General features: G+C 46.7%; 1 protein-coding gene across 8 annotated transcripts in view; it reads left to right on the forward strand.

Annotated features, from left to right (window-relative positions):
* Positions 1-1,756: 1,756 nt before the first annotated feature.
* Positions 1,757-15,186, forward strand: part of DLG2 (discs large MAGUK scaffold protein 2) — a 1,647,444-nt gene continuing 1,634,014 nt past the window's right edge. For 4 of the 8 annotated variants that reach the window (XM_060234983.1, XM_060234984.1, XM_060234985.1 and 1 more), the window contains exon 1: positions 1,759-1,885. In XM_060234983.1, coding sequence (XP_060090966.1) covers positions 1,867-1,885 — 19 coding nt within the window. In that variant the 5' untranslated portion in view covers positions 1,759-1,866. Of the gene's footprint in view, positions 1,886-15,186 lie in introns of all 8 variants that reach the window. The other 4 variants (XM_060234987.1, XM_060234988.1, XM_060234989.1 and 1 more) reach the window with 2 other exon arrangements.

Below are 15,186 nucleotides of genomic sequence, written 5' to 3' on the forward strand. Positions count from 1 at the left end.
AGTGAGCACAGAGAAGCGGGATATAAATTTTGTAAAATAGGAATCAATAAGTAACTTGTACCTTGACTTCACGTGCGGCAGCTAAAAAGGCAAATGCAATTTTGGGCTGTATCAACAGAAGTATACCATCACTTGATGTGATGGTATTGCTTTACTCTGCTCTGGTAAGACCTCACCTGGAGTCTTGTGTTCAGTTTTGGGCACCACATTTTAAGAAGGATATAGGCAAGCTGGAATGGGTCCAGAGGAGGGGCAACGAAGATAGTGAGAGGTCTGGATACAAAGTCCTATGAGGAAAGGTTGAAAGAGCTGGGCATGTTTAGCCTGGAGAGGAGGCGGCTGAGAGGTGATAGGATCACCAGCTTCAAGTACTTGAAGGGCTGTCATCTAGAGGATGGTGTGGAATTGTTTTCTGTGGCCCCAGAAGGTAGTACCACAACCAATGGGTTGAAATTAAATCAAAGGAGTTTCCGGCTGAACATTAGGAAGAACTTCCTGACTGCTAGAGCGATTCCTCAGTGGAACAGGCTTCCTCGGGAGGTGGTGGGCTCTCCTTCCTTGGAGGTTTTTAAACAGAGCCCAGATGGCCATCCGACAGCAATGCAGATCCTGTGAATTTAGGGGGACGTCTTTGTGAGTTTCCTGCATTGTTCAAGGGGTTGGACTAGATGACCCTGGAGGTCCCTTCCAGCTCTATGATTCTAGGAGAGAAGACTGAAAGGTGCTCTGATCTCTTGTTTTCAGCATTATAGATGAGAAAGATCTGTCTCTCTCCCCCTCCCCTTCCCTCTCCCTGCAGAAAAAAAGGGGGACCATGTGAGGTTACAGTGAGGCCGCCCAGCCGCCCTGGCAAGCGGGGGGAACTCTGGACTGACTTCGTGGCTCGCTCAATGCTCCTTTCATATCCCAGCTTCTCTGCAGACTAACGTTTGGGGGAAGCTCTCTCCGGAACAGACTCCGCTCTTCTTTCACGAGGCAGCTGCTGCTCGGCAGAACGGAGCACGAGGGAGCAAGAAGGCGGGTGACTTCAACCAACGAACAACGACGGCCTGCCTCGCCAGCCTGCACCGTCCCTTTAATAATTCTCTGTCAAGGGAATTGCTTTCAATCCTCTTGGGCTTAATACAACTGAGGATCAGAGAGACATTAAAGGCCATAAGGCTGGGTGGATGGAATAAAAATGAAAGTGACGGCTGTTTGGGTGACCACGTGAGCCTTGGAAACTGTCTCCCCCCCACCCCCCTTTTCTCTAGTTCACAGAAGACCTTCGCGTGTGTCCGGGCTGTATCGAACTGGCAAAAGTCACCTGCAGTCGTAGCAAGGAAGTCCCCCGCGGAACGTTTTTTTTTTTGTCTTGCTCCGAAATTTTCTTGGATTGGTTGGGAACCGGTTTTCAGGTCAGACGCTGTCGGTATGCATAGAAGCGGATTATTAGAACTGCCAAGAGTTGGACTGTGCCTTACTTGTATTTCCTAAAGTCACTTCACTTCTCAAAAATAAAGCCCTTTGCTGCCGCGAGAGGGATTCTTATACAAATTTGTAGGCTGTTGAATGTTTTCTCTTGTATATTTTTATAGATCGGGAAATATTTTACAGATCTTTTGACAACCGCTCCTGCAAAAATTCTAAAATTTTCTTCTCCTCCTCTTCTTAATGTTCCACGAGTGTTGTTGGAAAGTTGTTTTTTTTTCACTGGGCAAGACGGGGAAAATGAAGACACAGAGAGCTCTCTTTCTAAGCTGAACTGTGGAAGGGTGTTGAGTCGGATGACAGATTTCCTGACCTCGCAAAGCAGTCCCAGCGGGGGGTTGTGTTGATACCCGGTCAATAAGCGCTTTGCGTCCTACGCCTGAAACAACAGCAGGAATGCCGGTCAAGAAGAAAGGTGGGCTACAACGCTTCCTCTTCTGTTGTTGTTTCGGTTCTGTCTTTCTCATTAAACTGGATTTCCATACATGCAATTTTATATTAAAAGCGTTTCAAATGAGAGAATGATATTGTCGGCTTGTTTTTCGTGGAGAGAAGAGAGAAAAAAGCTGAACGTGTTGCCAGTTTGCTTGTGAAAAGAAACGTGCCTTTCAGTTGACATTGCCTGAGCATGTGGCGGTTCACACGTTTTGTCTCAAATGTTGGGTTCTCCGGAAGTTGTCTCTTGAGATAAAAATGGAGGCTGGGGGGTGGAGAGGAGAGTTGTGGTTTTCTTTATACCTACAATAATTCTGACGTTAAAAAAAAAAAAGAAAAAAGTTCAGTCTTCGCAGTATTCCAGTGTTGGCATCTTGAAAGTAAGACTCAGTTCTTTTTTTTAAAAAAATATTTAAAATCAGCATTCAGTTGTCAAAGTCAATAGGTTACAACAAACGTCTTAAGAAATAAAGCTTTTCAGAGTTGTTAATTCGCTGTTCTCTTAGGTACGTTTCTTTAAAAAGTGTGCTATTCTGTCCTCAGATAGTGGTCTTTTGGCTACCTAAATAAATGGAAACTGTGTTTCAAGGGTTCCCCCCCCCTCCAACACCCTGCTTAATAAAACTGCTTACAAAAGCAATGCAGATCTAAATAACCTCTTTTCATTTCCTCTGGAGTTGGGGAATCTTATCTAGGAGAAATTTATTTTTTTTTAAAAAATCAGTTTTCTCCTCTGTGTTAATGTAGAGGGGGAATGTGTATGTTAGCGAAATGCTACTTGATCAGATGGGAGGGTGTCACTGAGAAAAGACTCGCGATGTTGCAGTGGACCAGAGTGGGGGTTTGGAAAAACATCTGTCCCCAGGTAGATTGTAGCCCCTCCCCTGAATCCCTGGTATAAAAGACCAGGGCACCCCTCAAAGCATAGGTCAGGTTTTTGCTGTCCGCACGATAGCATCCCCAGTGCATTACTTTTTTTTCCTTGCAGAAACGAACAGCAGCCGCTCACTTGCGTGGGAGCCGTTGAAGGGTGTCCCAGGAACAACGCTGGGATTGGGTTTGCGTGTAGATCTGTATCTCCCTCCTCTTCCCCGTGACCGCCCCCCCGTCATTGAAAATCAATCCTGATCTTAGTGGCCTTGCTCCGAGTTCTTTTTATTGGTCGTACTGCAGTGACATCTTTGTGTGTGTTTGGTTAACTTCTTTTGGGGTTCTGCTTTCAGGAAAGGTAGCTAGCGTTCGTTAAGGAGCAACACTGTGGAGGAAGCAGGGGCACTGATGCTATTGCTTACCAGTAGCTGTGATCAATGTTCCCTCTAAGCCAGGGGTGTCGAACTCATTTTGTTATGAGGGCCGAATCGGAGATAAAAAAGACCTTGTTGGGCCAGGCCATGTCGGGCTGGGCCGCGTGTGTTCCTATTTAAAATTAGGTAGCAGAGACAGAACTTTATAAAAGACACAGACAAACACAATTAAAGATTTTTGAAAAACAAACTTAAAACTTGTTTACAACATTAGCACTCATTGGTCTTAAAGGTGTTTTTTTTGTATTTCTCCCATGGGATCCAGGGAACTGGGCAAAGGAGGCTTTCCTTCCTTTCCCAGGGGACCAGCAGAGAGAGGAGCCTCAGCCGATAGAAGGAAGAGAAGCTTGGCTCAGTTCTGCTGTGCGACTGAGACAGCCTGGCAAAGCAAGCTATCCCTCCCCCCTTCCTCCCCAAGGGAGGAGCCTCATCCAATGGAAAAAATGGAGGTTTTGCTCTGTGCAATTGAGCAAGCCTTGAAAAGGCTTGAGCTCCTGTGCAATGGAGCAAGCCTTGAAAAGCAAGCTGTGATGCGGAAGGAAGCAAAAGAGAGGGAGAAGGAAGCAGATGACAGTCAGTTGCTCGGGGGCCTGATAGGAGCCCCCCCGGGGGGCCTGATTTGGCCCCCAGGCTGCATGTTTGACACCTCTGCTCTAAGCTAATAAGTTTAAAATGTTTTTTTATTGTATTTTATTGTTTTATCGTATGCTGTACTCCGCCCTGAGCTCTACAGGGAATGGGCGGAACAGAAATATACTAAAAGAAAATAAAATAAGCTGCAGAATCTTGTGAGCAAAAATTCTACTTTGTGAGCTACTGGCATTAAAGTTGTGAGCTGCTGCATCAATTACATAAAATCAGGACCGCCTTTCCCCACACGAGCCCCCGGAGAGCACTACGATCAAGCGCGTTAAATCTGATAAAGATCCCCGAGCTAAAGGAAGCCCGTTTGACCACCACAAGGGCGAGAGCCTTTTCCGTGGCTGCCCCTGCCCTCTAAAATGCCCTCCCCGAGGAGACCGGGCCCTGCGGGATTTATCACAATTCCACAGGGCCTGTAAGACATATGTGTTCAGGCAGGCTTTTAATAACTAGATGGAGGTGCTTTAACACCTACGGGGGTGTGTTCTATCTACCCCACAGGATCATCACAAATTAATCCAAAACAGACAACGCCATCTGAACTGTATTCAAACTTTTAATATTTTAATGTCTTAATAGTGTTTTATTGTTATAATGTGAATCTGTCATCGAATTGTGACTGTTGTTAGCCGCCCTGAGCCCGTCTGGAGAGGACAGGACATAAGTGCAATAAGTAAAATAAATAAATAAATACCGTGCTCTGAGAGCCAGTTTGGTGTACTGGTTAAGTGTGCGGATGCTTACCTGAGAGAACCGGGTTTGATTCCCCACTCCTCCACTTGCACCCGCTAGCATGGCCTTGGGTCAGCCATAGCTCTGGCAGAGGTTGTCCTTGAAAGGACAGCTTCTGTGAGAGCTCTCTCAGCTCCACCCACCTCACAGGGTGTCTGTTGTGGGGGAGGAAGATAAAGGAGATTGTGAGCCGCTCTGAGACTCTTCAGAGTGGAGGGCGGGATATAAATCCAATATCTTCTTCATCTTCTCTGGGATCATCCTTCCTGAGCTAAGACAAAAATGTGTGAGCTGGAGGCTAAAAATCTGTGAGCTAGCTCATGCTAACTCAGCTTAGAGGGAACACTGGCTGTGATGAAATATCAATTGCCATCATACACACACCACTTTCACTAACGGTATTTATCTTTCCAGAAGAGTGAATTCAAAATCAGGTGAATTAGAAGCACTAGGCTAAGTTGCAGGGAGGACCGTAGCTCAACAGTAGACTGCAGATTGTATGAAAAGGGTCCCGAGTTTAACCTCTGACACCAGGGTAAGCTGCAGTACTGCAGTCCAAGCTCTGTTCACTACCTGAGTTCAATCTCGGCGGAAGCTGGGTTCAGGTAGCCGGCTCAAGGTTGACTCCGCCTTCCATCCTTCCGAGGTCGGTAAAATGAGTTCCCAGCTTGCTGGGGGTCAAGTGTAGAGGACTGGGGAAAGCAATGGCAAACTACCCCACGACGTCAACCCAGAGTCAGAAACGAATGGTGCTTGCACAGAGGGGGGACTACCTTTACCTTTCTAACTCCCAATAGTTATACAAGTTTAAAACTCCCTAAGTTTCCCAAGGCATTTATTGCATATGCCTGCCTGCATTAGGACATTTTGTGCCTGCCTGCATTAGGACTGGTTCATATTAATCACCTTTACAGACTTATTCAAGGGTATGGGGATTACCTCTATTTCAGACTAGGTTTTTAGAATTAGGACATCCAGTACAGTGCAATTGCATGTTTTATTTTTATTTTATTCATTTAATTTATTTTGTTTATATCCCGCCCTCCCCGACGAAGCAAGCTCAGGGCGGCTCGCAACAACAAAATAAAGCGATCCATTTAAAAATAACATGGCATTAATAGGACAATTTGAAAATCAATCATTCAAACGATCCTTAAAACAATCTGGTGCTGATATCATATGTCGTCGTTTCACTTCTGATGGCTTCAGTATTCTTACATTTACTCCCACAATACGATAACTCTAGATCAGTTAAAGGCTAGCCGGAAGAGTGTGGTTTTACAGGCCTTCCGGAACCGGGAGAGGTCCCGCAAGGCCCTCACATCCTCCAGTACCGTAGTTGATTTCACCTGTACGGGGCTGCTAAGTTATGTGCCACTAGGTGGCGAGTATTAACCTTATTTATGTCCCGCCTTTGGGGACCCAAAGCATCTTAGATCATTCTCCTCACCTCCGCGTTATCCTCACAACAACCCTGAGAGGCAGGTTAGGCAGAGTATGTGTGACTGGCCCAAGGTCACCCAGCAAGCATCCATGGCACAAGCGGGGATTTGAACCTGAGTCTTCCAGGGCTGTCTGAGATTTCAGGGGGCTGCTGGTGACGGAACGGGCTTTCGAGTCATAGCCGACTTACAGCAGCTCGTAGGGCTTTCGAGGCAGGAGAGGTTCAGAGGTGGTTTGCCCTTGCCTGCCTCTGCTTAGCGATCTTGGGCTTCCCTGCAGAAGAACGAATCAAGGCTGTCACTGCTTAGCGTCTGGGATGTGACAAGACGGGGCTCGCCTCAGCCATCCAGGTTGCAGCAAGGGAGTCACTAGCAGTCAGTATAAAGCAGAGGTGGCCAAACTTGCTTAATGTAAGAGCCGCATAGAACAAACATCAGAGAACCGCAAGACGTGGATGTCGGATGTTTGAGAGCTGGAAGGAAGGTGTATAGATGGGGCAGAGATGGGGAGATGGAAAGAAAGCAACTTTAAATGCATTCTCCAAGCTGCTGGCTGGTTTGGAGAAATGATTTAAAGAGAGCCACAGTTTGGCCACCCCTGGTATAAAGAGTGGGACTGATAGGTCTAGTGGGACTGATAATCTGACTCTATATGTGAGGTAGGTTCATTCATTCATTTATACATTTCTATCCTGCCCTAGCTCGCGGTTTGAGGCAGCGTAAAACAGCAGTGGAAGACATTTCCATTTAAAACCAGGATAAAATAGCCAATTCCAAATCTCTCCCTCTCTGCTCCCCTTAAAGATGCCTGTCAAATCTCCTCGAAAGCTCCGGCAGTACCTACGGAAAAGAAGAACATCAGAGAAACATTAGGGGAGGGACGGTGGCTCAGTGGTAGAGCATCTGCTTGGTAAGCAGAAGGTCCCAGGTTCAATCCCCAGCATCTCCAACTAAAAAGGGTCCAGGAAAATAGGTGTGAAAAACCTCAGCTTGAGATCCTGGAGAGCCGCTGCCAGTCTGGGTAGACAAGACTGACTGTGATGGTCCGAGAGTCTGATTCAGTAGAAGGCAGCTTCATATGTTCATAAACCATGTTCGGGGAGGCCAATGGCCCACCCAGTCCAACACTCTGTGTCACATGGTGGCCAAGCCCCAGGTGCCAGCAGGAGATCCACCAGAGGGGCCAGAACTCCAGAAGCCCTCCCACTGTGGCCTCCCCAAGCACCAAGAAGACAGAGCATCACTGCCGCAGACATAGAGTTCCAACTTGTGATCAATAGCCACTGATGGACCTCTGCTCCATATGCATATCCAGTCCCCTCTTGAAGCTGTCTATGCCTGTAGCTGCCCCCAGTCCCTACTAAAGATCTCCAAGGAGTGGAACCCACCCTCACATCTTCACCCTGACCTCTTCCGAGAACCCATTCTGCAGAGCCACAGCCGTGACGGAAAAGACCCAGGCTCTGGTTGATGCCACACTGGCCACTCTCAGTGGCAGAATAGCCAACAGATGACTGGCTGACTACTATAGTTGTAGAGATCATAACCAGCATGCTTTAGAGATCATAACCAGGGCTTTAGAGATCATAACCAGCACGCGTTCCTTCTTGCTTGTAAAATGGAGGGTTAGCGATGATAGATATGTGCCTTCGACCTATAACGCCCAGAGCTGGGGTAACAGCAGCATTAAAAAAACACCTTTTAAAGGAATATTTCAGTGAACGTTGCGGTTTCTCTCCGTTGGTGGTATGAACACCAGTCATTTTTCACAGTCCTTACAACTTTGCATTGTTGTGATGGTGTCTGGTCCATTACATTCCTGGTGGAACGCAGAAACAGTAGTGCTGAGTCGCCGTAATTGCTGTCCGGCGTTGTGGACCTGGACTTGAAACCACAGGAAAAGAATTCTTAGGCTAGCATTTCTCATGCTGGTGCGGAGGTCAGGGCCTTTTGCTGGAATGCTGCTGTCTTTTAAATAGTGATAGTTTATCACTGCATGTAAGCGTGGGGAAAACACTATCGCCATTTGCTTACCCCCAAAATGTCTCCTGCAGAGGGGACGTGGAGAGCATTTGTGTTCTGCTGAAGAGCTCACGAGGCCTCATGAGATATTCACCATCACCATCATCTTATTATCATTATTGACTTTACTTCTATCCCCAATGGGGACCCAAAGGTGCTTAAATAATTCTCCTTCATTTTATCCTCACAACAACCCTGTGAAGTAGGTTAGGCTGAGAGCGTGTGACTGGCCCAAGCTGCCATGGTAGAGTGGGGATTTGAACCTGGGTTTCTCAGATCCTAGCCCAAGGGTGGCCAAACTGTGGCTCAGGAGCCATATCTGACTCTTTCACACATATTGTGAGGCTCTCAAAGCCCCTACTGCCTCATTGGCAAGCTTGGAGAAGGCATTCTCCCTTTAAATCACTTCTCCAAGCCAAGCTAGCCAGCAGCTTGGAGAATGCATTTAAAATTAAAGTTGCTTTCTTTCCACCTCTCCCTCCATCCCCCCTCACCCATCTCCCTCCCTCCCTCCTTCTTTCCTTCCTTGTCGTGCAGCTCTCAAACATCAGATGCTCATGTCTTGTGGCTCCCAAACATCTAACATTTACTCTATGTGGCTCTTGCATTAAGCAAGTTTGGCCACCCCTGTCCAACACTTTAACCACCACACCACCAGTTGTGGCAACTGCACACAGTCTTTTGTGTGTCTTTGTTTCCCGCTGAGACTTTTGTGGTTTGTCGTTCTGACCTGTAATTGAATAGGAGCAGGCAACTGTCTACTGTTAATGTATACAATCTGACTCAAAGGAGATTTTTGGATATGGAACAGTATTTCAGGTTCGATATGCTGTCTGAATTCACCAACCGCAGTTTGTTGTGAAGCACTGCCCCTCTTCAGGGATGGTGTCCGTCTTCCTGGGAAGCAGGAGAGAGACAAGAAGCAGGCAAACTGGAGTTTGTGCATACCCTGGAATGTATTCCTTGCATCTGGAGACTGGACAAAGTGGGGCACGGGGAGGAGAAAGACGTCGGCAGCAGTGTTCCTTTTAAGCTGAGTTAGTGTGAGCAAACTCACAGTTTTTTAACCTCTGGCTCACCCATTTTTGTCTTAGCTCAGAAAAAAATGGCCCCAGACCAAACTAATTTATGCAGTCGCTCACCACTTTAATGCCAGTAGCTCACAAAGTAGAATTTTTGCTCACAAGACTCAACAGTTTAGTGGGAGTATTGGTCGGCAGGGCATAATGCCGTAGAGTCCACCCTCCAAAGCAGCCGTTTTCTCCAGGGGCCGATCAACAATAATTCACACACTAAATGTGTGTACATGCGTTCTTATTTTAGTGCAGTATAAGACGAAATAATACAAAAGGAACACAAGGAAATATTCCCTCCCCCAATCCGATCACTTAAACGTTTCATCAAAGGTAACGGCCTTTGCATAGTATGCAACTTTGTGGTACTGGGTGGAGTCCTTTGTAGTTCCACTCATGATTTTGTAATGGAGAGAACAAGGAACTGTATAGAAAGGTGCCCTCATGGTTTCATTTGTGCGGTTCTTCCTCAGCCTCTTTTCCCAGGGTTTCACAGAGCCACAGTAACTTTGTTTCAAACACGGATCAACACATGCTCTAACTTTCTGCTGCCGGCTCAATGTTCCCTATAAGCTGCAGAGTCTTGCAAGCAAAAAGTCTACTTTGAACATATGAACATATGAAGCTGCCTTATACTGAATCAGACCCTTGGTCCATCAAAGTCAGTATTGTCTTCTCAGACTGGCAGCGGCTCTCCAGGGTCTCAAGCTGAGGTTTTTCACACCTATTTGCCTGGACCCTTTTTACTTGGAGATGCCAGGGATCGAACCTGGGACCTTCTGCTTCCCAAGCAGATGCTCTACCACTGAGCCACCGTCCCTCCCCTACAGTAGACAGTAGACACTTTGTGAGCTACCGGCATTCAAGTTGTGTGCGACTGCACCAATTATTGTGCTCCGTGGGCCGTCCTTCCTGAGCTAAGACACAAATGTGTGAGCTGAAGGCTAAAAATCTGTGAGCTAGCTCACGCTGACTCGGCTGAGAGGGAACACTGGTTGTAAGAGGGGGAGACCTCCAGATGCTATCTGGAGGTTGGCAACCCTAGATCTCCTGACTACAACTTGCAAGTACAAGAAAAAAAAAATTCTCTCAATGCCAGTAGGGGAACAGTATTTGTGTAAATGGATTGTTTTGCTTTCCTTTTAAAGCAACAAATAGAAGATGCTTTTGCGGAACATCGGTTTGGATTACAGTTCCTTTAAGTTAATGTATTTTGAAGCCGATGTTGCGTTACAATTAATCAAACGTCGGCCAAATCTGTCAACTTTTTTTTTTTCAAAAATAACTTTTTGGTCTGACAAGGCAGATATGTACCAGGCTGCCAGATGGGAAACATCAGGGGGTCCAAAACAGTTTTGAAAGAGAATGAGTTTTGGCTTCATAACATGCATTTTCCTCTCTAACGCACCCTGTTTGTTCTCTGTAATAATCCTTTCTCTGATAATGGCTTTTGGGTCATTTTACAGATTGAATGTGGCTGATGGTGCATATTGCCGATCGTATCTTAATTTTATGTGCAGTCACATGAAAGTTTCAGAGCTTGCGCCCACTACCATGTCGTTCACATTTGGAAAGGATTATGAATAACTGCACTGAAAACCAGGGTTTATTGTTTGGTCTGCAGAATAATCGGATAAGTTAAAAAAGCACTTCGCTTCAATGATGCCTTTTGTTGTGCTGGGAAAAATGTGATCCCCCTTAGATGATGTTGAGCAAGTTCGACAGGAAGTGACATCATCGTTGCTGTGTTGTAGAGCCGCTCCATTTGCCACAAAGGAGAGGTGAGAGAAATTTGGGATAGGTAGAAGGAACTGCATGACACCCAGGGGTGGAATTCTAACAGGAGCTCCTTTGCATATTAGGCCACACACCCCAGATGTAACCAGTCCTCCAAGAGCTTAAAAAGGTAGTCCCCTATGCAAGCACCAGTCGTTTCTAACTCTGGGGTGACGTCGCATCACAACTTTTTCACAGCAGACTTTTTACGGGGTGGTTTGCCATTGCCTTCCCCAGTCATCTACACTCCCCCCCTCCCCCGCGAGCTGGGTACTCAGTTTATCGACCTCGGAAGGATGGAAGGCTGAGTTAACCTCGAGCCAGCTACCTGAACCCAGCTTCCGTTGGGATCAAACCCAGCTTCCATTGGGATCAAACTCAGGTCGTGAGCAGAGAGCTTGAGACTGCAGCACTGCAGCTTTACCACTCTGTGCCATGGGGCACTTACAAAAGGCTCCTTTTTGTAAGCTCTTGGAGGATTGGCTACATCAGGGGTGTGTGGCCTAATATGCAAAGGAACTCCTGCTAGAATTCCACCCCTGCTTGCAATCCCCGCTCCTGTATGTGGAGTGCCATTGTGGGGCTGTGGTGGGAAGTGCCGTCACAGCTGACTAATGGTGACCCTGTAGGGTTTTCAAGGCAACAGACAAACAGAGGTGGTTTGCCATTGCCTGCCTCCGCATTGCTACCCTGGACTTCCTTGGTGGCCTCCCATCCAAGTATCAATCAGGGCTGACACTGCTTAGCCTCTGAGATCTGATGAGATCGGTCTAGCCTGGGCTACCCAGGTCACAGGCAGCAAGCAGATGGGGAAATTGGTGAAATCACCCTCAACCTTCAAGAATGGCGTTTTTGAGGGAGTGGAGTCTGTAGAAGTAGGTGGCAAAGATCTGGTCCTTGAACTTTGCTCCAGTTGTAGTTGCTGTGTGTGTGAACACATGAAGGCATCTTTTTCCAAGTCAGATTGTCGCTTTATCAAGGTCAGCACTGGTTGCTTTAACAGGGTCTCACTCCAGAGAGAGATACTGGGGGATTGAACCCAGGATCTTCTGCAGGCAAAGCAGGTATTCTACCACTAAGCCATAATCTGTCCCCTATAATTCTGTGAAATGGGCTAGTGTTCTCTAACAGAGAATCACAGCAGCACCCTCTTCCAATACTCTCTCTAATACAGGTGTCAAATATGTGGCCTGGGGGCCAAATCATGCCCCTGGAGGGCCCCTATCAGGCTCCCGAGCAACTAGCTCTTGTCTGCTTCCTTCTCCCTCTTTCCTGCTTCCTTCTACATCTCAACTTGCTGTGCCAGACTTGCTCCATCACACAGGAGCTACAGAGCAAAACCTAAATTTTCTCCATTGGTTGAGGCTCCTCCCCCTCCTGGTCCCTGGGGAAGTTTATATCTCTTCTACCTAATCTTAAATAGGTACACATATGACCTGGCCCGACACAGCCCAGCCCGGCCCGACAAGGTCTCATTTATGTCCAATCCAGCCCTCATAATAAATGAGTTCAACATCCCTGCTCTAAGATGTGAAGTCTTGTGAGCAATAATTCTACTTTGTGAGCTACTGCTCACACTTTTAGCTACTATACCACACTGGCTCTCAGCTTTCCCTCCTTCCCTCCCATTGGCAGCCTCTCCCAGGGAAAAGTCTGACAAAGAACGTATGAGAAGCCATGTTGGATCAGGCCAGTAGCCCATCCAGTCCAACACTCTGTGTCACACAGTGGCAAAAAAAAAAAAAAAAATAGTTTGCTCTGGGGCCATTTTTCCTGAGCTAAGTCAAAAAATTATGAACTAGCTCACACTAACTTGGCTTAGAGGGAGCACTGTCCTCTTCATGCTGCAATTCCAAAGTTACTTGGAGGGAAGCTGCAAAAAAAGTGCTGTAAGCATGTCATGGTTTGATAGTATCATCTAAAGTTAACAAATATTGTTATATAAAAGTAGGGATCCAGCAAGGGCTTGTAGGTGGCACCTCATTTTCTGTATCTCTTCCCATACACTATTTCCACCTTCTCTTCTCCTGGGAACCCCTGTATCCTTTCCCCATTCCCTGCTTCCTTCCGTCCCTTTCACTTCCCAACCAAACTTCCTTCTCTCTGCCCTTCCAGACTTCAGCTTTGCTTATTTACTTTATTTTTCTTCCCAATGGGGACCCAAAACAATTTACATAATGTTCTCCATTTAATCCGCCCTGAGCCTGCCTCGGCAGCGAGGGCGGGGTTTAAATTTAATAAACTAAACTAAGCATCCTCACAACAACCCTGAAGGATAGATTAGGATGAAAGGGAATGACTGGCCCAAGGTCACCTAGCAAGCTTCCATGGCAGGTTGGGGATTTGAACTTGCATCTCCCAGACCCTAGTCTGACACACTTTTAGCTAGTATACCACACTGGCTCTCAGCTTTCCCTCCTGTTTCTCAGTTGTTGCTTTGTGTGAGATTGAATTTGATGCTGTTGATCCACTTTGCAGTAAGAGAGCATGAATCCACGTTCCATGTATAAGAAATGTCAATAATTGTGGAATGGAAATGATGTAAAACCCAACGGAATGATACAATCGTAATGCATCACAACTGTTTGCACTTAAGGTGGATTGTGGCTTAGCCAGTCTCGAGCCCAGATAGCAGGAGCTCTTTTGCATATTAGGCCACACGTTCCTGATGTAGCCAATCCTCCAAGAGCTTACAAGGCTCTTTTTTGTAAGCTCTTGGAGGATTGGCTACATCAGGGGTGTGTGGCCTAATATGCAAAGGAGCTCCTGCTAGAATTCCACCCCTGCCCTTGAGGTTCCTTCAAGCTCTTTGTTTCTAAGCTGGCATGTTTAAAGCTTGTCGTGCCCCCACCCTGAATAAAATAGCGGCTTCCTGGGATGTGACATTTGGAGAATCTGATGAAACTGGGAACGATACAAGAGACGCCCACCTCGCCTCAACTAGGGCCAGGGCTCTTTCAGTCCTGGCCCCGACCTGGTGGAATCAGCTCCCTATTGAGATCCGGGCCCTTCCTGGCTTATTAGCCTTCCGTAGGGCCTGTAAAGTGGAGCTGTTCCGCCAGGTTTTTAGCTGAGGCTGCGGGTGTCTATTCTTGATCAGGATGGCCTCCCTGGCCAGCACTGTCACCTGTGCTAGGAAATGGAATAAAAACTGCTGTCTCTATGAGATATCATGATGTGAGACATAAGAACATAAGAGAAGCCATGTTGGATCAGGCCAATGGCCCATCCAGTCCAACACTCTGTGTCACACAGTGGCAAAAAAATTTATATATACACACACACTGTGGCTAATAGCCACTGATGGACCTCTGCTCCATATTTTTATCTAAACCCCTCTTGAAGGTGGCTATACTCCACATGTTAATCACCTTTTGGGTGAAGAAGTACTTCCTTTTATCCGTTTTAACCTGGCTGCTCAGCAATTTCATCGAATGCCCACGAGTTCTTGTATTGTGAGAAAGGGAGAAAAATACTTCTTTCTCTACTTTCTCCATCCCATGCATTATCTTGTAAACCTCTATCATGTCACCCCGCAGACGGTTAGGTTGGGCAATATGTGATGACATGGTAATCTGAGTGCTGTTGAGTTGTCTGTTTATAGAATGTTTTTATTGTATTTTATTGTTTTATCATAAGTTGTACTCCGCCCTGAGCCCTACGGGGAATGGGCGGAATAGAAATATGCTAAAATAAAAAAAAATGAAATGAAATGCAGAGTTGTGTTCACTGTGGGGCTCGAGAGGCACTGAGGCATCTTTTATTCATTTGCCTTCTTTAGTCCTCCAGAGTTTCAGGACTTGAAACGTAATGCAATGATGTGGTTTTTAAAGACCCGACTGGCTTCCATCCAAGCCTCGGAGTTAACAGAGCTCTTCTGCTCGGGAAAAAGAGGAAGGAAGCGGGTGCGCGGGGAGAGCAAGCCTGCGAGCTCAGAGAGTTGATTACAAATGCAAATATTTTGGAAAGCTTAAGAACAGCTGCATTGGTAACCAGCTGTGCCCTATAAATAGCTGAGGAAGCACTACTTGTTCCTGCTCCCCGATGAAGATGCCCTTGAAAAGTCAGAGGCCGGTAAATAAATGGGAGGGGGATGCTATGAAAGGCCAGAGAGGGACAACAGGTTGATTCCATGCTCATGAGGGGCCGTGGCTCAGTGGAACATGGAAAAAGACTCTGCTTCCCATACGTAGGGTCCCAGGTTCAGTCCCGGCATCTCATAAATACATGAAGCTGCCTTAAACTCAGGGGTGGAATTCTAGCAGGAGCTCCTTTGCAGATTAGGCCACA

The sequence above is a fragment of the Heteronotia binoei genome, chromosome 3, assembly GCF_032191835.1.
Source record: "Heteronotia binoei isolate CCM8104 ecotype False Entrance Well chromosome 3, APGP_CSIRO_Hbin_v1, whole genome shotgun sequence".
Taxonomy (NCBI): Eukaryota; Metazoa; Chordata; class Lepidosauria; order Squamata; family Gekkonidae; genus Heteronotia; species Heteronotia binoei.